Below are 27395 nucleotides of genomic sequence, written 5' to 3'. Positions count from 1 at the left end.
CATATTGAAAGATGTTTTTCTATTGACAACATGGAATCAGAAACAATTTTTTGGTATCTTCTACACCTGTGAATTCAAATAATAAAACTCCTTAAGGCAGCTTATAGCCAGTATTAGTTTTCATATGTAGTTTTGTTTTGAACACTCCGAGAGCAACTATGTTGTTTTATATGAGCACAAGGTCTAAAATTTTCAACTTCTAAAAAAATCAATCTTGATGGAACGATTAGCCGCGTACAAGAAGTAACCTTAAAAAAGGCAAAATGTGTTACTAGAGTTCATTTCAGGCTTCTTAATGTTTTTTTTTTCAGAGAGAAAGACGAAGCGTTTATCAATTGTCAACTAATAAAATAATTTTTTTTAGTAATACAGTTTCTTTCGTGAAAAAAAAGCTTTAAAATAATTAAAAATAGAAATGAGTAAAAAAATTTAAAAGGTAGACTCTAGATTTAGTGTTCTTCAGTCAATTACACATGCGGACAAAAAGAACGCTATCACTTAAACTTAAAATTTGTCGAATTCTTTCAGAATTGATACTAAATATCCTTATAACTTTTTGAGTTTTCAAAATTTCTTTTAACTTTTAGCGATTAATAGACAGACCTCAATCTACTTTCATGCTGTTTATCAAGACTAAAACAAGTATTTGAAACGAATTGATCATGGGATGAAAAATCAGTTTAACACTGGTGAGGACTGAGTAAAATTTTCTTAAAAATGTCTAAAAATTGGCTGAAAATTTGTCGCAAACTCTTTTTTCTCGAAAAACACTTCTTTTATGTATTTCTGTTCTATATGGAGACCTTGACAAAACGATAGAAATCTTGTTTGTGTTCGTTGTCGTATATGAAGCTTTGCGGCTAAATTTGATATAAAAAATTGAGCTAAATTGACTGCAAATATGGGTAGCAAATGGTCAAATTTTTTTCCAGAAAAGCAAAGTTCCTAGTAATTCTCTTTATAGTGATATTCTTGACGAAGTGAGATTCAAATTGATACCAAACAAGCTAGCCCGGGATGCCCTCAAAAAAGTCAAAATTGTCCAAACAAAAAAATTGGGGCTAGCGTAAAAATCACCCTTTTTTCGAAAAAATAGGGAAATAATTATTTCAGAACAAGTTGAACTAAAAAATTTCACAATTTGACGTGCAAAGATTTTCCCATATTGATGCAAGAATTTTGCTGCAGAGCTATGATATTGGGCAGATTAGCGATAAAAATATCTTTTTCAGTTTAAGCCTACTGGTAAACGATGCTTTTGTTATCTTTTGGACCTCTTGGTTCCGATCATAGCTAATACCTTCTTCCTATAGAGTTTCTGATCACAACGATTCTGTTCTAATGGTTCTTGGTAGATCAAATAGTTAACAAACAGTTTTGATTTTAGAAAACAAATTCTCCACTGAAAGAAACCCCCATTTTAAACTTGAATTTTGGTCGTGATTATTTGTTCGGTTGTGATAGTTTCATATCAAGTCCCACTGGCCGCTAAAGCATGGCAATCAATCGCAAGGCATGGCCAAGCACGCCAAATGCGCAGCTCGTTGATAGTCAAGTGGGGGTTTATTTCCGTGGGGGGTTTTTTCTTATGAAAAATTAAGTTGGTTTTTTTTCTGTGGGTTTTTTTTAAACCAAACGACCTTCTTGAAAAAGCCCTATTGACTCTGAATCAAATGCAGATGAAAATATTTCTGATCAGACTTGTTGTTCCGACCCCCACTTTAGTGGGGAGGAGGAACTATATTTTGTGTTTAGAATTGTCTCTGATTAGACGCACTTGCGCTGGAATTCGCCTTCGACCGGACCATCATGCGTTTTTGAGGTCGTCCGGACTATTCTATTATAAAATTTTGAGGTCACAACTTCCAGAGATTTTACAGATGAACTGAGCCTAATCAGAAGTCGCTTGGCTTGGTCGAAATTTCACTTTGTATAATTATTACCTGAATCTTTCAACATCTGCTCAATAGTTATTTCAAAACGTGACCAAATGAATTGATATTATTTCGATTGCATGCTTCATTACAAAATCCAGAATCAATTTATCGCGAACCAATTTGGAAATTAACATTTATCATTCAATAACTTCATCAAAATTGCTCTTTTGAATCGGAGTAGACGTCAATAACTAATTAACTCGAACTTATACAGGTTATTACACAGCAAAAGAGCAATTTTACATCACAAAATTATCAAAAATTTTGCACCATTTATAAGTTCCGTACAATTAACAACCATTTTGATTTTGTTAATCAAATTCAGAGATTTATAAACATAGAACGAAATATAAGATTTGATAAACCTTCAAGACACTTAAAATGAGCTGCAATTTCACATTCATAATGCCACAAAAATAGACTTATTTTTAATCACGCCACTTCAAATCGATTAAAACACAATTCGATTACAGTAGCAAGAACCAAGAAACCGTTATTTTTGTGACTACTTATTCAGCGTCAGCTGCCGGTGCTTCCGAGTCTGCAGCTGGTGCAGCTTCCGCTGATTCTGCTGATTCTGCTGCTGCAGCTGCAGGTTCTTCAGTTGATTCAGCAGGCGCCGGTTCGGTTCCCGTCTCAGCCGCTCCGTTTTCTACAGGAGATTCTGCCCCGCCTAAAACACAGAACCGCAATTTTTAAATTTTAAACATTAAAGCAAATAATATAAACATTAAACTTTAATTAACTTGAAAAATTGTTTGGCAAAATAGATTTGAAAACGAAATAATCTTATCGAATTGCTATCGAGAACAAAATTATGAAACGTAACTTTGCAAAATGAGGAAAAAATCAAAGCGCAGGTGTTTTGAAAAAACTAACATCCTGAATTGAATTTTGAATTATTTAAACTTTAGATTACCTTTGTACATAAAGGGATAGTTACATGGTATCATTGTATTACATCCTTTTTTTCAAAGATAAAAGGAAAATGAAGTTTTAAAAGTTCATAACTTCAAGATAAATAAACAAACAATGACCCCATTTTCAGTTCGCGATATATGCATAGTATGTCATTGAAACACAATTTTAAAAAGATGTTTATCAAGTTTTATTTAGGATGACCAAAAAACATGAAAAACAAACAGTTACATCATAATTGAAGTAATGCGAAATATTTGTTGAGAAACAGACGAAAATAGTTGTTTTGAAAATGGGGGAAAATATGGTAATTTTACAATCAGCATAACGGTTCAAATCAATAAATCTATCGTCTCGCAGTTAATACAATCAAATTACCCGGCGCCCGGCCACGGCCCGTTTGCCATTTTATGTTCGTCTAAATGGGCCAGGGTGCAGAAATAATTCCCAAAGCTGTGGAAATGTAATGCTAATATCCGGCCGAGTATCATCTCAAATTTCTATCCCCACGTGAACAAATTCTGGACAAATAAATAATACTTTTGATCCGGGCGCCGCTTTTATGGGCGAAATATTTAATGGGATGAAAAAAATTGGGCCATGTTGGTGGGAGCGAATTTCAAGCCCCGCCTTTTCCATTTCCTGCTCAAGATATTAAATTCACGTTTTTTTGTTCTTTTTAAACAGGGAAAATTTACCTTGTAGCAACCTATACGAAGCTACTAAGTTTGCCTTCCACGCCGAAAAAAACAAGGATTGAAAAGAAAACTTTTTTTCATTAATGGATCGAAAATGAATTAAGATGGAATAACATTCAAAATTGTGATGGTCGAATATGTGCTGATGTTCGTTCAAAATGATGCAATTTTTCAAAAATTGACCAAATTTGTCCTTAAAAATATTCGTTTTTTCCTTTTATACCCATACGAAAAATTTTGAACGCATAATCCGGGATCAAATTTTACCAGGGAAAAAAATTTTAAATTTGCAAATTCTATGTTTTGATATTTAAAATCAAAAATCGAAAGTTCCCTGAGCTATCACACGTAAGCATAACTTTGAAAGCCTTCATTCAGCATTTCTTTCCAGCGGAAAATTTTTATTCAATAGAGGGTGTGAAAAGTCCAGAGTAGCCGTGTACCCCCCCCCCCCCCTAGCGTCTCTCCAGCCTCTTTGAACTTCATTCCCCGCCGGAATATTTTTTCCCAAATTCCCACTTCCTCAACCTCATTAGTATGCATGGGCACCTAGAGCACAGAACAATTAATTATGGCTTAGTGGAACTCAAGCATGATCAAAAAGTGAAAAATGGGTCTCGTCTTAATTAATTTGACATTCTCTAATTGAGCGAAGATACCTTTATAGCTTTTTTTTCTATTTTACATACTAATACACTTGCGTATAACCCAGAGCCATGTTTCTGTAAGTCCTTTTATAGCCTACCCAATTTCAAGTTCCCCAAAATTGGGCCGAAATTGCCAACAAATTGGGTATAAAAATGCGCCCCGCTCAAAACGAACTTATTTCTCCTTGAGTGGTTTTTATTATCTATGATTTGAAATTGTTCAAAGGGCACATCCTCAGCCCCCAGGTTGATGTGGCATTTTTGGGATTAACGAGGAAAAATTGAAGTTTCTTTGAGGTATCACGGGAAAAACGGGGAAAAAGCGTGAAGCTTAACCAGAATTTTGCCAGACATCCGAACTGAATAAAACCGGCAAATACATGTAGAAAAAAAAGGAGTCCAGCTTAGCCGATGCCTGTTAATTTCGAGCCAGTATCTCTCCGTCGCTGACAAAGCTAAGCATATTTTTCCTGATGAAATGCGTGTGTGCTATTTTGTAACTGGGAAGGCAGGAGGCAATCTCAAATTTGGCTATTTCCTTTTCTCCAGTTTATCAATCCCCCCAAATCAAACAGAAATTAATGAAATGGCAGTGGAAAAAAGAAAAAGAGAACCAAAAGAGATAGATAGATAGATAGATAGAGAGAGAGAGAGAGAGAGAGAGAGAGAGAGAGAGAGAGAGAGAAAGAGAGAGAGAGAGAGAAATAGAGAAAAAAAGATAGATAGAGCCATAAATGTCGATACCACTTGTATATCAAGAACTTATCCCTCAAGATTTGGTCCAGTTTTTAACTCTGGAGGGACCAAAATGGTGGGGGGGGGGGGTTGCCGCTGCCAGAAAATAAAAGTGAAATTAAGGGTGGTATTATTTTATTCATGAGTCATGGTAATACTTGCGCGTGGCTTTCTGCCTTTTGCGTGGGTTGTAAATGAGCCACCCTTCTCAACAAAGGGCATAAATTACAGACAACAGAAAATGCATAAAAAAGAGGGCTAATTCAATTTCACTTCAATTCTTTTCCGAGTGGAGTTATAGAGGGCCAAAGGGGAGGGCTGGGGGGGGGGGGGTTGGTAAGGGGTTCATCGTAATTTATTGGCAAAGGTATATGCGTTTTACGAAGCAATGGGTTCTACACAAATTGAGGGTATGTTGTAAAAATAGTCAATAATTAACAGCGCGGCGGAATTGCTTTTGGTTATGTAATTTTGGGATCAAGAATGTCTTAGGAGGAATTAAGCTTTGGGCAATTTGGTTTATTGGTAAATTTGGTGCTTGGGATTGTTATGTCTTGTCCCAGGCTTAAATGTCAACTTTACCTTGATAGCGATTCTTTCTTATCGCGCCATTTTAGTATGTCACGGTATTGCATTTCGCATAAATTCGTTGCAACGTATTCGAGTTTCGATTTGAACTGTAATTTAATACTAAGCTCTCACAATTATAGGTTTTCCTCCTCCAAAATAGCATTTACAATTTATGCAATCCAGGGTTCGGGCTATAATCGGAAATTGCACAAATTTCATAATTTTTGGACTGTCCGCCACAAAACAAAATTCCAGCCGGAATTAGGCTCAGGCATTTTGAACTGAAAAATTGACAAACTCCATTCCAACTGAAATGAATTTGAATCTGATTGTCAAAAACAACAAACTTTATTATCTAGTCAGCTTGTGACCTAACATTTTAGCGCATGTGCCTTCACCTAGTATATCATTAACTGCGTTTGTTGAAGACTTGCGCTTGAAAAAGCAGCAAAGAAAGGTAAAAAAATTGACATCCAGAAGGGGCAATTTTTCAAAATTGTCCTATAATTTCTTTGAACGTCAAAAGCTTTTGAAAAAATAACAGCAACAGCCAGAGTGGCGCGTTTTTAGAAACCATATCTGAGAACATGTATGGTTTCATCATAGATAGGCCACAATTTTTCTCTTTCCATGCTATATCTTCTAAATTAAAAATAGTGTAATAGTAAATTAAAAGAAAACTAAAAAGGCAATCAACTTGAACATATACACTCAAAATATAAAACGCCATTTTTCAAAATAGCAACAAACAACACTTTTCGATCAAAATTATTGCTGACACTTTTTTATACACTATGGTACCAAAAAGCTACGTACACCTGAAAATTTTTTTAAAGCAATTTAAACATCAAATGAAGTATTTTGAGTATAAAACCCGTCTCTAATAACCCGTCACTACATCATTTAGCTCATGTAGCGTCTAGCAGACGGTTTCTATAGCTTTCGTACAAGTTTCTAACACCATCTACAGCAATTTCGTTCCCAATTTCTAACACTTTCTCTTCCAAATTTTCTCCAAAACTGTCTTTTTTCGTAATCGCTGCATCAATATTGTCCATAAAATAACAATTGGAGTCAAATCTCGGTTATTTGCCTACCATACCAGTACCTTCCACTTCCTTTGAAAAAAAAATTTCGACAACTTTTGATGTATTCACAGGAACATTAAGGTCTTGAAAATCAGATTTTTTTGTAAGTATTCACAACTTCTAAAATCGCTGGAAATGTTTAGCCTGTTTTGACACCTAAAAAGCTTCTACCGTCCATATAAGTGATTGCCTGTCCGAATACAAATTTTTTGTGTATCTTTTTTTCAAGAAATCTTGCCTCTTATCTTCGAAAAATTCGAACAATTGCATCGTTGGATATGCTCACTTTAGTCTCATCAGTAAAAACTGCATCCTTCAAATAACGTTTGTATGCATACTGTGCATTAAATCTTGAATTAAGTTGAGCTGTTTTTGTACTTTCGTCTATGAAAATCAGACTGGCAAATGGTGAAAGAATAAATTGGCTTAACCATCAAAACAGAGAAAATCAGAAAAATAATTCTCTCAAAACTTCTAAATGTCACACATTTTTTCACGGCTTGGCGCAATTCATGCCTATGAAGCACGAGTCATGCATTAAAAGTAGAAATTATGCTGCTCTTAGCTTTTTGGTGCCATACTGTATTTAGTTCTGATTTACGTGTAAAAAAGTTGCGAAATTTGCGTGACAAAAAAATAGCAAAAAACGATGTCCAAAACGTCATAACATTCACTTTTTTCATTTTAGCCTTGGTTTTGACAAGAGAGTAAAAAATTTAAGTTCTGTAAAACGATAATTCGGATTTTTATAGGCATTAATTTTATTGCCATTGAACTTCTGACCACTGCCTTGCCAATAAATGAAGTCGATATTTAGGAAATTTCACAGAGAATCGTTTCTTGCTAGAATTTTGTATACAACACACTTTCTATGGCTACGGCAGAATTTTAAAAATTTTTCAGGGGGAAAAAAAACATTTCTCTATCAGTGAAATTCTGAATTTCTGAATCAATTTATTGAACTCAATTCGACGCTTTAATGATACGTTATCTTTTTTTTTCATTAAACCACGAGCCAAAATTACTATTATCGAATTTTTTTCAAAATTGTGACCGTGGATTTAAAATTTATGTGCTCAAATTATTTTAGACTACAAACACTCAGATTGTTCGAAAATCCATTTTCAAAAGAAATATTCATCCGCTGAGCTGATCAAAGCAAATTTTTTTCTTCGTTTTATTTGAGGCTTTGGTTTACAATTTGCAATTTGATCATTTATTTGGAATTGTGGTGGTATAGAATTATGTGATAAAATTCGAATCAATACGAATAAAAACAAGACATTCTGAAATCTAAATGGCAGTACTATTACACACATATTTTAGTTGGCATATGTCAATACTAGCATTTCATAATTCCCCCAAACTACATTTAATGTTTCGCATCGACTGAAAAGAAAACTGAATAGAAAGCTCATTGTGTAAATTTTTTTTATTTATTCAGCTTTTTCACGACGTTTTCCATGGCGACTATCAATAAAAATTATGAGCGCTGTTTCAAGGCAGTTTTGTAGGGGGATCATATAGCTCGTGTAGCGTGTAGCAAACGGTTTCTATAGCTTTCGTTCACGTTTCTAACGACATCTGCGGCAATTTCGTTCCCAATTTCTAACACCTTCTCTTCTAAATTTTCTCACAAAAAATCTGTTGTCGTAATCGCTGCATCAAAATTGTCCATAAAATAACAATTGGAGTCAAATCTGGACTATATGCCTACCACACCAGTACCTTCCATTTTTCTTGAAAAGTTTTTTGACGATTTTTGCTGCATTCACAGGAGCATAAAGGTCTTCAAAATCCGATTTTCTTAAACAGAGTATTCTGCTTTTACACTTTTTATCACTTAGCCTGCTTTGACACCTAAAAAGCTTTTTCCGTGATTACCTGTCCGAATTAAAATTTTTTATTTATCTTTTTTCAAGAAATCTTTCCCCTTATCTCCATAAAATTTGAATAATTGCATCGTTGGATATGCTCACTTTAGTCTCGTCAGTAAAAACTGCATTCTCCAAATAACGTTTGTATGCATACTGTGTATTGGATCTTGAATTAAGTTGAGCTGTTTTTATACTTCCGTCTATGAAAATCAGACTGGCAACTGTTGAAAGAATAAATTGGCTTAACCATCAAAACGGAGAATAGAGAAAAAAAATTCTCTCAAAATTTCTAAATGCCGCGCGTTTTTTCACAACTTGGCGCAATTCATGCTTATGAAGAACGAGTCATGCATTAAAAGTAGAAATTATGCTGTTCGTAGTTTTTTGGTTCCATAGTGTATTTGGTTCTGATTTACGTGCAAAAATTTTCGAAATTTGCGTGACCAAAAAATAGCCGAAGAAAACTATCTCCAAAACGTCCTAACGTTCACTTTCTCTATTTTAGGCTTGGTTTTGACAAGAGAATAAAAAATTCAGTTCTATGAAACGCTAATTCGGATTTTTATAGATACTAGTTCCATTGCCAATGAACGTCTAGCCACTGCCTTGCCAATAAATTTCACTGAGAATCGTTTCTTGCTAGAATTTTGTATTCAAAACAGTTTCTATGACTACGGCAGATTTTTAGAAAATTTTCCCGACAATATGGCAAAAAAATTGTGCGAGGGGAAAATAACATTTTTCTATCAGTGAAATTCTGAATTTCTGAATCAGTTTATTGAAATCAATTAGAGCGCCACGTCATCTGATAATATAACCTTACCCGCGGGTCGAATCGGCACATTTCAGATGCCAGTAAGTACTGTTCAAAAGTACGCTAACATTCGTGTGAAAAATTAGCAACGAAGTGAAATCTATGAAAAATTATGCGTTCAGTAAGTGAATTCCGTAAATTACTAGTATGAAATTGTAAATTTGGAGTTTTTAATATTCAATTTTTGTGCTCTGGGGGCTCATTAGGAATTCACTTACAATTATTTTTTTTTCGTAAGCGGAATCCCGAACTTTGGTTTGAAAATCCAAAAAACCCCTGTAGCAAATCGACGCTTGTAATGATACGTTTTTTTTCATTAAACTACGAGCCAAAATTACTATTATCGGATTTTTTTTCAAAATTGATTTCAAAAGTGACCGTGGGCTTAAAACTTATCTGCTCAACTTTGCGTAGACTAAAAACGCTCAGATTGTTTGAAAATCCATTTTCAAAAGCGATTTTCATCCGTCTGGCTGATCAAAGGAAATTTTTTCCGTGACTTATTTGATGGTTTGGTTTTGCCATTTCCAATTTCAGCGTCTATGAATTGATCATTTCTGTTATTTGGAATTGTAATGCTATAGAATTATGTGACAAAATTCGAATCAATACGAATAAAAAACAAGACATTCTGAAAACTAAATGGCAGTACTAATACACACATATTTTAGTTGGCATATGTCAATACTAGCATTTCATAATTCCCCCAAACTACATTTAATGTTTCGCATCGACTGAAAAGAAAGCTGAATAGAAAGCTCATTGTGTAAATATTTTTTATTTATTCAGCTTTTTCACGACGTTTTCCATGGGGACTATCAATAAAAATTATGAGCGCTGTTTCAAGGCAGTTTTGTAGGGGGATTTTAAAAATGAGAAACTAGCGATGCGCGACCTTATGAATAATTAAGTCATAAACCTCCCCCTAAAATATAACATACCTGCCCGACCCCCCCCCCCCCCCCTGATCAACCCCAATTATAAGTTCGTCTGTGTATTGGAGACGATACAATTTGATAGGAGCAATGAATATCCAAAACAAAAAAGGAAACGAGAGTGCTTTTATTCTAAGCGCCATATCATTTTGTTTTATGGAAAGATAGATGAAATAATAACCGCATTGTGAATGCAAACAATTGATACCGACAGATCAAATAAAGGAAAAGCAGATTTCAAATGACAGTTTGATAATAGTTGAAAAATGATGGCTGACCTTTGTAAAAAAAATAGAAGCTCAAATTCCCTCCAAAATTTTGAGCGCAGTTTTTCAAAACTTTGATGACTCGGAGTGTGAAAAAATTATGTTAGTTTCCGGAAAATGAAAAGTCTGCAAGTCTTTTAAAGAACCTCTTTTAAAGTTGAGGTCATAAAAGAGTTTAAAATAAAACTGGGCTACTGCTCTTCGACAGAGAGAGTTATTAATAGATTGAAACTAAACTGAAAACCGGGCGAAACGATTAATAATAAGTGTCGAAATCAGCAGGCTAATGTGCTTTATTTACAGGTGTGCTTTTAAATTTTTTAAACGCGTTAATATAGCTCTTCTAAAAACAGAAATGTACGTCAACTGTCTGGCAATAAAACCTGTTATCAACGTAAAATTGCCCTAAGACTGAGCTGCTTTATTGCGCTCTTCACTTAAAATTCAGTGTTATTTTACAGATTAGCTCAATTGTTGTCAACATAAATAATACAGCAGTACTACGGAAAAAACTGGCCATTTATACTGAAACTTACGTTAATAATCCAATAATACAGCTATATGTTACGTAAACTGTCTATCAATATTGTCTATTACGCGCTCTATGCGAAACCAGCTGGCTATTTTTCAGGATATGATAAGCTGCACAAGAAACAAATATCTTGCAAGATTTGAACATGTTATTTTTGTAGATCTCAATGCTGGTTGAGCAATTTTTTAAGAAGAAGGAGTTTTCTTGAGATCAAAGATCCTGCCGAAAATCAGGTTTCCAAAATTAAAGAAAAAATGAAGTGATAGGACGTTTGTTCTGGTGAAAGATCTGTTAGTTTTTGAAATTAAAGTATTGAGAATTCACGGTTAAAAACCAAACTGTTAATGATAAAAATTTTATCTACTTAAAATCTTGTTTCTGATTTCTTTCAATAAAAACGAAATTTGAAAACAGGTGTATTTACAGACGTTAGGTGTGCAAAAACAACCAAATAAAACTCAAAAGTTTAACAAAAAGTCGATCTCAAATAACTGAATACCGGTAGACTGATTCAATAATTAAGTGTGCTGCTTCTGTTTCAGGGATGCTATCAACAGCAAATTCTAGGTAACCTCCTGCAATTCAATTTCAAATTATTTAGAAATAAGATAAAAATGCTATTCTAGCAGCACTAATTCAAGTAAAATAATAGCGAAGCCTCATAAAAAAATCATTTAAAAAGTCAACCAAATCTATTTCAACACTATATTTTAATTCAGCTGAGCACTAAAATCTAAAGACAGTAAAATCTCAAAAACGAAATCTAACAATTAGTCAAGAGGACAGTTTTTTTCTTCGGATAGCAAAGTAAGTTTTATATTTTATTTTCTGCCTTCAGTTTATCCAGCATTGAAAACAAGACATCAAAAATGACAAAATCTGGATTTTTTGAAACCTTTCCATAACCTGCATCTTAAATGAAACTCAGAGGCTAACTACTTGTGACTAAGCTCCATTAATTATTCTTAAGGTATTCAAAATAGATTTCCATTAGATAAACGAGCACAAGGTTTTAGAAGTTATTTATTGTAGAATTTTGAATTTTTGTCGTTAGACGGCTTCTAGCTGGAGACTGACTAGCGCCCAAAACCCTATCAAAATTCCGAAAAACTTGGTAGTTCCTCTTCTAGGGAGTGTTCTGTGTTGTCCCCAAAAAAATGTTGCTGTCTCGGCTGCTTGAAAACTTCACTCTGGATAATTGAATTAATAATCAAAATATTTTATACCAGCAACAAGTATTGTTATAGCGAATGGCAGTTAATTGAATAAATTCAACAATCAAAAGGAACTTTTCTATCAAAAATAATTAATGGTTCACGCTGAATCAAACCAATTCAATCACTCTCTCCGCAATTATCCACAATTCCGACGCATTACTTAGTATCTCAAATAACTAAAATAAGTTCCGCCTCCCAGTATCTATGTTACTGGCCAGAATCTTAAAATCTTTGCAACCATCAAATCCGTATAACTTTGCAGTTTCACTCACTGCAACTGCGAAACTCTTTTTTCGCAAAGAACTCACTAAACAACTACTATTTTGTCACTCTGAGAGCCAATTGCTCCACTTGAGTTTTCTCTCTCTTAATAGTGACTGACGAACCGCTGTTCTTCAGCCTCTTAAGTCTGTCTCTCAGACTCGTTCTCTCTCGTCTGATTGTTTTTCTTGTGCTTAAGGGTGCTCAATCTTATCAGTTTTTATCAGCAAAACGTAACTTGTCGTTCCTTTTAGAACAGTTTGACCTAACGTATAAGTGTATTAAAAGGCGTAGAGGGTTGGTCACAAGCTGTAGTTTATCTTAAGTAAATGTTTGCTCGAGATGGCCGACCGGATTTCCGTGGTTTACTTGGTTTGCTATTTTCAGCATCCAACAAAAGTTATGTTTCATGTTCAACAGTTCTTATAAAAGTACATGCATTCTGTTCCATCCTTTCCCTGCTACTGATACTTGTCTGATCCAGCCTATGAATACTTTTGTTCCCATGGGGACCTAGCAACGTTTGTTTTTTGTCAATCTTTAACTGTTCTTCTTATCATCACAAAACTGGAAAAATCAAGGAAAATTAGATTTTTTTGCCATTTTCTTTGTGTAATATTCTTCAGCATCAAAACTTTGAAATAGAATGATAACTAATTTGCGTTCTTCACGTTTGAAAATGTTTTTTGGTAGATTTTTTGACTTCTGTAAAAGTGTTTTCTATTTTTTTTCATAGAAGCACAAAAAAATCAGTTGTCGCCTCTTTTTTTTATTGTTTTAAATGCCAAAACGAACGGTTTCAGGAACCAGAAAAAGCCTTTTGTTCTCATTGCGTATGCAATTGTCCAAAGCGTCACCAGTTGAATTTTGAGGTTGATTGAACTTGAGGAAGTAAGGTCTCCAAGACTCGCCGGAGTGTCGCAAAATTATGGACGCTTATATTTTCAACAAATTAGTTTTTCTCTTCCAAAATTCTTCCAAACAAACTTTGAGCTCTTTTGCGCTTATCAGTCTATTCTGGAGAAGACTTGAAAGCAATATTTAGTCCTCTCTCAAGCATCAAACCCACTTCATAACTCGTAACTTCCACCCAAAACTCCTATCTTTTTTTTTGCTTTTCTGATTTTTTTTGCTTTTTAAGTTTTGCTTTTCTGATTGTCCACTACTTCTTATTTCACCTGTATATTAATTTTGACTATCTCCACTGTATAATTAGAAAAAATTTTTGACGTTTACTGTTTCCTAGCTGAGGTTTCATTTAGACCCGTTGATCATCCCAAGTTTTTTCTAATGAATCCGACCTGACTGACAAAATTTGAATATAAGAACTCCAACAATTAATTGCGTTAACTCCCATGATCTATACTAAATTTCTCCTGCAAATGAAAAATTGGTTCTGAAATGATACTCAATCCTGTTCACCAAGTAAGGAATACCGGGCTAAGAACCAAAAAAAAACAATTGCAATAAAGAAAAGTTGACATTTTTTTAATTCACTTTCTTTTCCTTTTCACTTCTTTATGCATGTCCCTTCAACCACCATTCTGTTCTGCTTAAGTTTGTAATGGGACCAAACCCGTTTAGTTGTTGTACCTAGAAGCCAAACACGTTTTTAATTACACCATAAAAGTTTTAGATCTTATTCATTAAAAGTCCTTAGTCCGACAATTCGCAAAAAAAACAATTGGTAAGTGCAATTTTTACCATAAAAAACGCTTTATTTTTCGCACAATAAAAGCAGTTGCAAATTTTTTATCTGTCTTTCCTTGATTTTTATTTTCTTTGAAATGGGTAATCATTAGGGGCAAAAAATATACTTTTTCAAAAAAATGCAGAAAAATTGACCCTCAAATCCGTCTGAGCACAATTGTTGTTTTTTCCCTCTCCAATACAGTTATTATTTCTAGTTAACATACCTAATAAACCTTTCCTAAAAACACTAGACAGTAAACTCAGACCTGTAGCTGCTTATAGAGAATTTATAGTCATTTTCTATCATTACAAAAAGGGCTTTTAGGGGTTTAAATTTGGGGTTTGGGGAGAATTCATAAATAAATATCATTGCTTTTCCCAAGCTCGTCCATTCTTTTTTTATACTGTAATCAAACTTAGTTCCTTTAGTTCACTGACCTCTGAGTCTTGTTTTAATTATTTCTGACAACTTAATCACTTTGCGTAGCTGGTCTCTCTTTTGTTTACATAGTCAATTTGCTCAAGATTAGCTCCTAAACTCTGCAAACTAATTAACCACCTGAAGTTTCAAGTTTCAATGTCATGTCAATTCATAAAGTCAATGATTTAAAGTAGGAATTCCACATTTATACTAGTAATTTAGGGACCAAAAGTGATCAAAAATGTAAATCGTTATCCAAACCTTTTCTTATGGCTACAAAAATTTCAATTTACTTTTTATAGATTTAAAAAAAACTACTTATTAAAATATTTTCATCGACTCACTCGCAATTTCTACTTGATTAATTTTTATGATGGCTAAGCTCAAATCATTAAGTCTTTAGTGAAATTTTAGAGAACAAGCGTAAGTTTCTTTTTTTACCAGGAAATATATGTACGACATGCTTTCTTGTTTTCAATTCTAGTGAACCATTATTTCGAGGAAATTTGCACGGTCCGGTACAACTTAAAATTTCGAAAGACCTCTTCACAAGAATCCCAAGGTCTACCCCCCTTTATAATTGCATGTCTCCGGGTGGTGTTTATAGAAACAACGTTCCCATTCAAGATTTTCATGGTCATAAGAAGAGTCCTATCACCATAAATAAATCGAAGGGTTCTGAATAATAATGAAAGTTTTAGGAACCATGTTAACAAACTCGGCCCAGACCTCACTAGGTTTGCGAAAATTTTGCTTAATAGTGTAAGATTATTTATAAAACTTCCACTTTATAAACTTTTATAGCCCGCGCAGGACCCTGCTGCCCGCGGCGTTAAGTGCGCGTTTATACTTCAAGTTTATTCTGGGCAAGTTGATACCCACAGAAAATGGAAGAAGCGTTTCCATACATAGCGACAAATCAGTAAATTTAACCCACAGCTTTACGAGCCCAAAATTGTGAGTTATGTCTTTATGTTATAACCGGTATTCTGACTACTGATAAAATGAAGTTCGTTCTGAAGGTTTTACGCTCTGGTTTTATCCGTAGATTTCCTGTCATTTTTGGTAGGGGATTAAAGAACAAGTCAAAATAACCTAATGCTTAAGAAAGTAAAATTAATAATATAAGTCTGTATAGGATATGGTTATAATAAAACCCTGGAAAAACCTGGCAGACTTAATACAAAAATTTAAATTAAACTGGTATTTTTTTCTAAAAAAAACTAATTACTGGAAATTTTTCAATGTTATTGAAAATAAATTAATTTTACTTTGATTTGATTATTAAAAAGTATGTTTTATCATCTTCGGCTAATTGAAACAGGTCGGTTCGATTCGGCAACATGAGAAATCTTCTAGACGATACCAGACTTTTTACTGGAAATTTTGGTCTGAACACCAGACAATGAAAACTTGCTGGTCGTCTTTCCTTGTTCTGTCTGGAATAGGGTTTGGGGCTATTTAGATTAAAACATGCTACACTTGCAATCACACCCCTACGTGTTAACTCACCACGTGAACAACTTTCCTTCCAAACAGCCGATATCTCATTTCGCAGAAATTTTTGAAAAAAATTAGTTTTTGGGTTTCTCATTTTTTTTCAAATTCTGCAGTTTCACTTTCTGTTTATTCAAAATACCCGTTTGCTTCTGTTTAAAACTTGAAGTTAATAAAGAGTGTAGTGTTTGTTTTACATCACGTTTTCGATCTATAATTAAAAAGCAAAGATGCTTGAAATAATTTTTTTTATCTCTGCCCAGGATATCCCAAGGATCCCTCAAAACCTGCTTCCCGTCAACCTTTCCGTCCAACCCCAACCCCCCCCCACACCCCCCCCCCCCCCCCCAGCCTACGCCAAAAACTGGGACGATATCTCAAATTTTTCAAGTTTCCACACCTCGGCGGTTTTGATAAAAAAAATTCAAGTTCGTTTCTGCTTGAAAACTTGTTTAAGAAGAAAAGTTTGAGAATTTTTAAAGTTGAACCAGTTTATTCACTTGAATACATGGAATCATTGTGTCTGCACATGAACTCAAGATAGTGAAAGTCTGAAAATTCATGTTTGTTATAACTAAGAGCGAATTTATTTATTTTAGTAAATAAGTGCAGAGAATTAATCGACCCCAAAACCTACTTCAACTACTCACAAAAGGAGCTATTTAAAGTTTTCCCATGGAATGGAAAAGTGGACCAGGAATAAGGAAACCAAGGGTGGAAGTTTTGGATAACGAGGACAAAATATGCAAACAATAAACTTTGACTTTTCTTTATTTATTTTCCAATATTTGTTTTGCGTCACATGCGAACTACGAACTCGATTCTGTAAAATCTACACACGAGGGGTTGGGTTGCTGTCTGAGAGCTCTGTGGGGTATTCAGGGGAGGGAGGACGAGGAGGTTAGGGGTTAGGGGACAAACTGTAAAAATGAAAGCTTTGCTTTCGTATTAACAATTTTTTTTTTGAAAATCAAATTATTGATTTTTTGGACACAGGTCCAGCCAGGAAAGTTGATAATTTTGTTTGTTCCGTTTTCAAGCTGAGCAATTTTGATGCGCAACGTTAAGAAATAAAAGGTCAGCCTTTTTTTGAAATCAAAGGTATATGCGTTTTGGTTCTAATGAACTTGAGTTTGAACTTGAAAAAAGACCGAAATTTTTTGATTCCATAAGGAGCATAATTGTGTGCCATGAATGCTGTGAACATAAAACTGTGAACATTGCTAATTCAAAACATCTCAACGAATAAAGTGCTTTCTAATTTTATATGCAAGCTGTCTATAAAAACTATAAAAGATTCTAAATTATGCATGAACTTCCCTAACATTAATTAGCTGCAGAAGTTTCCTCAAAAATCTCCCTTTTGAAAAGTAACATCGTATATGGAAAGCAAAAATGTTTTCGAATAGAATTTTTCCTAACAATAATAGCTTTGGAAACGCCGTTTCATAAAAAGTTACAATCAAAGAAGGTTAATGCGGCGCTCAAGCGGTAGATTTTCATGATTTAAAATTTCCAATTTTAGATCTGACAGCCAGAAAGTTATGCTTTTTTCCAGAAAATAATAAAAAAAACGACATGATGTTCAAACACCGCTCACCACATTTCAATATCTTGCAATTTTTCAGAAAAAATTTGGGCCAAAACATAGCAATTGATGACCATTAACATTAAAATTAACGCATTTAAGAAGACTGATATTGAGTCATTTGATAGTTTTGTTTCTTATTATGATTCAAAAATCATCAGCGAAAAGTCATCTTTGCAAAACAAGCATTAAATTATTCTCTCAAGTTGAAAAAGTCCTGCAACATTCTTGCAATGTGATGTTCATTTTGCAGCATCTCACGAAAAAAATCTTGAAAGATTGCATATTCATTCTTGCAAATTTAGCATCGAGTTCGTTTTGCCGTCATAGATTTTTTAGGCTAACTGCCACATCGGCATAATGATACATTTTTCAAATTCAAATTTCAGAGACAGTAAAATCTGGAACGGGTTTTCTTTAAATCTTGTGATTGTTGTCACATTGTTTTATTCATGCTCGTTCATGCGTAGACAATTCCCCCTTCGGGCTAAATTTACCCATTCCAAAAGAGAGGTATTCAGTTCACGTCTAACAACGCACTTGTTGGGGGGGGGGTGGTAGAGGGGGTAATTGGTGACTACAAGGGGTGAAGGTTGCAGACAGAATGAAAGATCAAAGAATTGTCAAGTTGATTTGTGGGTTTGAAGTCCCGGGATCTGTGTGATTCGCTGCGGCGGGTTACCAATGCTGTAATCAATTAACAGGCTAACGACAATAACAACAGCAAAGCAGTGTTTCATGCTTACACGATTACAGAGGTCTGAACAACTTTAAATTTCAGTCAAATTTGCGGCGGACCTGCGCTTACTTGTCTTCTTTCGAAAATGGAAACTCATGTTCGAAAAAGTCACAGAATTGAGACTTGATAAAGCCTAAGTTTGAATTCAAAACTTGTATACGAAAAATTAGATTGACAGTAATGTTGTTTGTAAAACTGCGTTCTAATGTTTCAAATAGTGGCGACTATAAACTCTGTAATCATTTCGGAAAACTCTTAAACTCTTTTAATGTAAATTTCATGTTTATAAAATGGACAGCAACATTTTTGATTTTCAATTTTTTGGTTCCGTTCACCTTCTCGGCGAATTAAGCCATACAACTTGTATTACGAAAAACATCAAAATCGAGGAACCGAAAACGAAAAAAAAAATGGTTCAAATAGTGAACAATTGACTTAATTTAGTTGAAAAACAATTTCCAAAAAATTTCAACTTGGAAAATGAACAACCGATATACCTTAGGAAGTTTCTTGCATGTTTACACGTTTATATGGACAAGCGTGGAAACTTGTACGTTCAGTACAGCTTCCAAAGCTTTTTTTAAAAATTTTGCAAAATTTGCAAATCGCTTTTTTCGGGTTTTCGTGCCTTTTTGTAAACAATTGTTGACAATATTCTACAGCCTTTTTAAAATTTTATCCCGAAAATATCTTTTGCTGTTTTGAAGACAACTTTTAAGATAAAATTGAACCGCGCTGGCGGATATTAACAAAATTTGAAATAACGTTGCTCACTTTTGCTAACTATTGGTCCGTTCGTTTCTCACATAAAAATTTAAAAAAAAAATGGTTCTATTTCTTTTCACCCGGCTCTATTTAATCGCTAATATTTTTTTACTGTAGCCTCTTACCCATCTTAACTTGTTCCTGACTTTTCGCACCCAAAAAGCCGTCTTCAAAGCCCGTGTATTTCTAATTTTGGATGTTAATCTCAAAATTTGGTACCCGGACCCTAAATATCTCCATGCACCAATCAAAGAAAAAGTCCACTTTGAGAAAACAGAGATTCAAGGGATCGGTTTAAAAAGATTAGCGATAAAATGGAAATAATAGTGCTGAAAAAACAGGATATACTGAAAAAATACCTCGAACAAATGCAAGCACACGTACTTGTATTTCATAACCCGTACAGCTGAGACAAATTAGGAATTTTCAAACAATTTTTTTGGTGAAAAAATTTTTCACGCGGAAAAACTTCAAGTGAAAATCCTCTCCACGTCAGAAAGAGAACCTCATAGTGAAAACATTTCAAAAAAAATCGGTGAAATTTTATACATTGTTGACTGAATGAACTCATACATTAGTGTCCTAAAAGCTAAGAAAATGGTGTATTTTAAAGTCAGTTGAAATATGTAATAGACAAAGAACTGTTTTTGAGTCAACTCTAGCTATTATTTGACTTCAGCTCTCAACTAACTAATTATGGTGATCAAATAGAGCGCATCATCTAGCGGTTTTTTTCATTAATTAGCAGGTTTGACTTTTCACAATGATAACTGATGTAATAATAAAAATCGTTTTTTATAATAAGTCCGGAATGTCATCGCTGCAGATCTATAGTAGCGTATTTTAATTTTAAAATTTGAGTCAATTTTGGCAAAATATTAATCAATGATAAAAACTACGAATTGATTTAATTCATTCAATGCACTGCAAATCCTGAAGCTTTTCAAGCAAAATACTAAATGTTGAGGAGAAAAGTAGGAGAAAAAACTTTCGTTTCGAGGTCCTCCATCAAACAAACAACAAAATAAAACGATTTACTGGAGACAACACTATCAAGAAAAAAAATCTCCAAAATGGAGGTCAAACCAAAATTTCTTGCCATTTATGTATTTTTCTTTCTGTTCAATAATCAATCAAGCGTTTCAATCACATTTTTGGTAAGTATGTGGTTGAATTTCATTTAAATATATTTCAAATAGCCCAATAAATTAATCACAAAATTGCAAATGAAGCTATCGCTATCAGATTTAACTGAAATTACTTTTTAATTAATCTTGATTTCGTGAAAAAACAACGTTCTTAAACAGCTTTCTCTAAAGAGAAAATTGTTACATGCTCAACTTTGAATCAAAAAGACCATATTGTCTCGCTGAGAAATTTTGATTGAAAAAAGGGGACTCCGTTTAGCCATACCAGATCTTAAAGAAGAGAAAAACACTTCTTAGCAAATTTAAATGTATACTTCTGTCGATAGGAAGGGGTCCGTTCCCCACCATATTCACGCAATCAAAGGTTGCACATATCGTAAACAAAAAACCAAAATTGCAGAAAAAAGTCAAAGAACCAGCATCAGTTTTTCACGCATAACCTGAAACGATTTTTGTAGGCTTTAAAAACGGAAATTGGAATAGCTATTAAAAATCACACTTTTTTAAAAAAATATATTAAAATATCAAAGCATAAACAAGTCAACAATACAGAATGAAGTTGCACGGTAAAGGCTGAACAAACTTATCAGATTCTTTGGTAATGGCAGACTATTACTAAAGAATCTGATAAATTCTTTCAGGCTTTACAGTGCCACTTCATGTTGAAATAGAAGAGCAAAATTCTTTTCTTGATTATAATTAAGAATGAATTTTGTTCTGTTATTTCAACAAAACCTAAAAACAAGTTTCCAAAACTGGCACAGATTAGTACAATTCTCTGAAAAATTAAATTCATAATACTCCAAGGTTAACTTGATATTAGTTATCCAAGCAGCAGATTATTTAGAATCCTCTTTTATTGTACAGTTTTGTTATGGTTTTTTTGGATATAAATTTCATTGTAAATAAACGGCCGATTCAGCCACTCGAAATAAAAAAAGAGAAAAAACCAATTCATCTATACAGATAAACCATTTCTAGCCGTTGGGTCAATAGCAGAACCAACCGGCGATAGTTTAATGTTTATTTGGGATTATGGGAGTAATCGTCCATCTATGCTACATCAAAAGAGGGTGGACAAAATTTGTGTCAGAATAATTTCTCGCATAACCGTGTAAATGACAGTTTATCGTGTTATTCAACCAAAAGTAATATTCGAAATAGAGCGGGTAATATACTCAACAATGTCTTAACCTAAATTTGTTTACATTTTGTGTAACTTTTTTAGTTTTGCTCGACAATCTGTGTTTTGACAGAATAGCAAACAAAAAAATTTTGTGAAGTTATTGTTCAGTGTTAGTCTCTCGAAGTCTCAATTATGCAGGTTTTGACTGTAAAAAAATTTCTGCGAAAACGAGTTGACTTTAATTGGAAATAAAACGAGCTGCAGATTGTTTGGTTTATGAACGTATAAAAATGTCGTCAATCGGAATTTTGAAATCGTCTTTATATTTGGTCAACTCCCTAAAAAGAGCTATGATATTGTCTCTTAGATGCTTTTGACTTGATTAGCAGAAGTTCTGAACAAGTTCTCGATATATCTACAAATTTTCTAAGCCAACATCGACAAGGTGTCAATCTTTGTTCATGGATTAAGCAAACGATGTATATAACGTGATTTATTTTGCAACTATATATTTGAACTATATTTTTTTAAGTTCTGTGTGTCTTTTGGAAGCAATAAGAAATCGTCGAACAAAAAACCTATTTTGCAAAGTTTTTAATCATCTGTTTTTTGGAAACATATGCAAAGATGATGCAAAATTGTTCTAATGTTGATGTTTTTATGCCAAATACCACGGCAACGCATTGAAATGATTGCCTATGTTTTTTATCCTTCTTTTCTGTGTTATCAAGTTTTCTTAACTAAGGTTTTAGCTAACTAGAGTTCCGATTACCAATCTTATTTACCCTTTTTCTCGATATATGAATCAAGAACGCAATTTCATTGCGTTGAATTTTTATTGAGAAACAAACAGTCTGTGAACGTGTTAAAAAATTCATCAGATGAGAGCGAGGGAGAGAAACACTTAATTGTCTGAATATATTACAGTTAGATAGATTTATGCGAACAAGGTCAAAAATAACAAGTTTTTGTTTATTAATATCATAACTAGTACTCAGAACAAATTAAAATTCATGTTTAGGATCTTGAGAGAAAGAAATCGTACTAGAGCCCTTTTTTACTTGAACAATTGCAGCTGTTTTTGCTTTTTGCGGCTAACGGAATGATGTCGAAAAGCTTATTGTGCTTATTAACAAAACGCACTCTTCTGAGTATAACACTTTTTTTCGTAGAAAACAGAGTTTTTACGCGGCAAGGGAATATGAACTCATGCCCCCTGGGGTTGTATTTTTTGGAAAATTTGGGAACTGAAGCTTTTGGTGAGATAGCAAATGGGTGATAGCTTTTCTTTTTAAAAAAAACTGATTTCATGTGACCGTAAGAGATACCCGTTTTGCTATTTTAGTAGCTTCTGCATAGCCTCGCAATATTTGGAATAGCCATTTTAATCAATATACCAACCCGGAGTATAATCGCAGTAAAAATTTACTGAACCAGTATATCCCAAGAACAAATCTCGATACGCATTACTGAATCATACTATATCAAGTTTTTTGCGATTCAACATTCTGTTCATACCAAAATCATACTATTTTTGAAATTTTCAAAAATCTCACATGTTATCATAAAAACTGTCTTTTTTGCCGTTACGTGCCTTTCCAAACGATCTTTTGCACTGGAAAGATTTAATCGTTTTATTTGTGTAAAATATTTCTTAAAATATTGACAATGATATTCTAGGAATATCCGTAAGGAACGTCCGTATTTAGTTTGCATTTAATTTTACTAAGTAGCTGAAAAAATTATTTTTTCTCCCAATTTTTCTGTTTATTCTGTATTCTGGCTCAATGTTTAGGTCTTAATGTTGAATTCTTGCATATATTTTGCCCCCCCCCCCTCCGATTAGTAGGCATAAAACGTTTACACCCCAAGTCGCACGCGCTATATTTTTATCATAGTAATATGCTATGTAGCAACACATAATCTGTATGTGGGAGTAGTAGAAAACACGATGCGAGAGGAGGGGAGGGGGAGGGAAACAGATTAGATCCGCGAATTCGTTGATCTCAAGCAAGGATTCGAATTTGGATCTCATTTAGGGATCGGATCCTTTCCGAATGTGCACCCCCCCCCCCCAGCTTCGTGGTGGGTTTTATTTTCACCACCCAAGTGCACGTGCTATACTATCACAAAATGACTCACTATGTAATGCTTGGTGTGGCTTGTGTTCTATCTGCTTGGGGGGGGGTATGTGATTTTTCTAGTTTAATCGTATAATCGTACTAACAAATGGAGTATGGACGGTATCTATGGAACAGATATATACAAATGGGATCGATATCCGGTTGTGCCCCCCCCCCTCAGTACGTTATGCGCCCCCCCCCCCCCGTTACAGAGCACGTGCCATTACGTGGTAAATGATTATGTAAAAATATGGCACGTGTGACTGGGGGTGCAAATAATATGCGCCCACTAACCTGGGGGGCACAAACGGAAAAGATCCAACAAGTGTTGGGTCTTTCCCGTTATAGCCCCCCATGAAATTACAGCCCCCTCCCCCATTATGGTATAATTACCATGATTGGGGGGGGGGGGGGTTGGCTATAGGTTATCTGGCCACTAAGATTGGGGGGGGGGGTTTAATGGGAAAGACCCCAAATGTTTACTCTGAATTATTTATTGTTTTTATTAGTTTGAGGATGGAGGGAGCTGGAGGAGGAAAATTGATAATTGATGGGGGGGGGGGCATTGGAATAATGCAAGCGTTCTATCCGAGATACCAACCGTGTGCGGCGTGTAATTCTAAGCAACCCCCCCCCCCCCCCCCCCGTTCGCTCGAAGCTGCAGAACGTCACATAGGAATGCCAAACTTTCACATCCTAACTATAATCTGCGACGTTATGTTGACAAGGGATTTGCGAAATCTTCGGGGGATAGGGGGAAGGATGGGGGGGGGGGGGAGCAAACGGAAAAGATCCGTTTTGCTATATAGCACCTCACTATCTAAAAAAAGTTAGCACGTTCGCCTCGGGTCGTAAAATTTATATTCTCACTAAGCTAGGAAGGTGAGGGGGGGGGGGGGTAGGCAGATCTCTGGGATCTCAGTTGCGAATCTGTCTGGCTGACCTGCTGTTCCGTTCTCGGCCGGTTTGGTGTCGGCAGCAGCTTCTTGTGTCTCTGGGCTAGCCTGGGCCTCTTCGGGGGTGGTCTCGGCTGCAGCTGCTTTGGGTTCCTCAACACCAGCTGCAGATTTAGATCCGGCACAACCCATAATTCTATATATCTCAATGTATTATTACTTTATTATAACCAGGTTATTATAACCAGAATTAGCAAGTTTTGCTCTCGTGTGGCTGAAAACTTGCAGCAGAATAAAACGTTAATTGAATGTGTTGGAGCTCTAAAAAGCTGTTTAGTAATAATTAATTAAATTTGTTTATTTTGCCAAACTCAAACTCACGACCAAAGTATTTGTAGCAATCTTTTGATAATTTGAACAAGTTTTTTGGCTCTAAATGGCCGACCAAATAATAACGAATTTACCGTATGGTGATGTTGAAAAATAGCCGGCAAAATTTGTGTTCTCAGTCAAACAAACAAACAAACAAATTGTTGTTTTTTAATATCAAAAAGAAAATAAAAGCACCAAAGGCTAAAGGCGCAGGCGTAAAGGCAACTTATTTTATGTCAAAAACAGTTTCGATTTGTGGCAGCAAATTTGTGTTTTATGTCGGCTCGTTTCGGTGTTAAAATGTGTTTATACTTTCGAATTGTCAAATAATTATAGAAATTTGAGAAATTATAGAACAGCAGGAGAGCTGAAATTGAACAATTTTGCAGTAAAAGCACGAACTGTTGTAACTAGAAAGCAAATTTGAGGAAAATTTGTAAGTGCGGGGGTTTATTAACTAGCTTTAGTACACAACACAAATGTGGAGAAAAGAACCAAACGTGAAATAATTTCCCGGTAACATTTGGGGGGAATTTGGGAAGCTGTGATTGGTCAATTCTGTTCAGCAGGGTGATTCATAATAACAACAACTTACTATAAAAATACCTGCTACGCTCTCGGGTAAAATTTAAGCCCGTCTCTCTTCAGCTTTTTCCACGATTTTATCCCTCCGTTGGAATATAAGGAAAGAAATACTTCGATTTTTTGTCTAGCCGCTATAAGAAGCTACCAGCGCTAACACAGCGGGGGGGGGGGGGATTTACAAGTAAAATAAGTATCAGAGAGTAATATATCGAATGTAGTGGTTAATGTTTTCACACGCGATCAGAGGAGGACACGCACGAAAAAATTCCCCCAAAAGTCTGCCAAGAAAATTAACAAATATCCAGTAGAGATAAATTTGTTTATTTCGCAGGTTGATTTTTGTCTACTGAAATGTTTTCTTTCTTTCTTTTTCTTTCATCTACCTTTTGTTCAATTTCACCAGCAAATAACAAACGTGATTATACACATACGCCGAAAAAAACTTATATGATGTGCTACGAGAAATTTTTGCGGCGAGAGAGAAAAGAAAATTTCAGATAAGATGCAATATGAAATTCAAATCAATCTTGTTAGAGGCAAGAAATATATTTTTGCCTAGCGGTGGTGTGATAAAAACAACCTACAGTTTCACCAACGTCCTTCTATTGGTTTGAAAAGGAGGCCGCGATAATCTTTCATTTTTCCACATTAGGGGAAAAACCAAAATATTCCCAAAATTACCACTATAGAGAAACATTTCTATTTATAGAGACCATGCACGCTTACAAATTAAAATATCTACTGGAAATCTTTTTGTGTAAATGCTCTTAGAGGTGTAATTACCCGAATGAAATATATGAAAACGTAGTACGATAGAATTTCACCCGCTTGAGGTCACTGATGTCCTTGACTTTAAAAAATGTCCTTCAGAAAGCGAAGTGAGCCAATCTTTACTGTTTGGTGGTCTCCAAATCTTAAAGTTATCACTATTATGACCCCCCTTTCGTTGATGAGTGACAATAAAACTTGAACAGAGTTCTTGAAAAAGAAAGAAAAATAAATTTTTGATATTAAGTTTGAGAACAACGATTGACAATAACTATCGCCTCCTTGTGTTCAAAACAAAATAAGCTTAATGAAATGGTCTTAACTTCATTTGTTCTGCAATATGTAATTTTTTGGTTACACACTGTTTACAAAGGGCTACGCCTCCCTCCTGCGTCTATCAAACTTCCACCCGGTTTTCGGCTCACGCGTATAGTGGTGGAATCACTATACGCTCAACTAACATTTCCTTCAGTAAACTCTGGCTGATTACTATAATTACGGTTGAAATTTCTATGAGGCATCAATTAAAAGTCAGGCAAGCGAAAAAATTCAAATTTAGGGAAATTTGAGATTATGCTTTTTTGTGGTAATTATAGACGTCCCTTTGGCCATTTTTGAGTCAATATCAGCAGTTTTTTCGAACAGTAAGAATATAATAAGTTTCAGAGTCTTCAAGAATAGAAAAGATAGAGGAGACAGACTATTGATTTGTTTTTCAGAAATTAACAATTTTAGAGAATAATTTCAAAGATTTTCATTATGAAAGGGTGTAAGGGCTGCTCTCCTTGTGTTTCACAAAGACAGTTTTACACCACCCAGTTCTTTCTGAGTGGTTACAAAATCTGTCCGGATACTTCGTTTATGCAGTTTGTGTTTGTAACTGTATATCCGTTCGTTCTGCTGTACTTACAGTAGCATTAACTACTTTAACTAAATTAATTTTGGAATTTTTTTGTCAATTGAACTGGGTCCACAGATCACACAATACGGGATCTCTATATGTTCAACAATTCAATCTTTTTGATTAAACAGATCAAAGGCAAAATTATATGCCTGAGAAGTGTTACGAAAAACTGGTTTCTAACTTAATCCTAGGTGTTCGTGTTGCGGTTTTCGAAGAGAACTCACGAGTTGAAGATTGGAAATCAGGACACAGAAAAATGAATTCACTGTTGGAGAC

General features: G+C 34.7%; 2 protein-coding genes across 3 annotated transcripts in view; both read right to left on the bottom strand.

Moving 5' to 3' along the window:
- Nucleotides 1-27395, bottom strand: part of LOC142341447 (uncharacterized) — a 545892-nt gene that overhangs the window by 380387 nt on the left and 138110 nt on the right. The window lies entirely within an intron of this gene.
- On the bottom strand, nt 1981-25965 carry LOC142340708 (uncharacterized). Its single transcript, XM_075391407.1, has 2 exons — nt 24538-25965; nt 1981-2610 (listed from the first exon to the last, which is right to left on the bottom strand). The coding sequence occupies exons 1-2, from the start codon at nt 24680-24682 to the stop codon at nt 2447-2449; spliced, it is 309 nt and encodes a 102-aa protein (XP_075247522.1). The 5' UTR covers nt 24683-25965; the 3' UTR covers nt 1981-2446.

Source organism: Convolutriloba macropyga, chromosome 6 (assembly GCF_964194025.1).
Source record: "Convolutriloba macropyga chromosome 6, txConMacr16.3, whole genome shotgun sequence".
In the NCBI taxonomy this organism is placed as follows: Eukaryota; Metazoa; Xenacoelomorpha; order Acoela; family Convolutidae; genus Convolutriloba; species Convolutriloba macropyga.
Note: the sequence above shows the minus strand (reverse complement) of the source record. Positions and strands in the feature narration are given on the sequence as shown.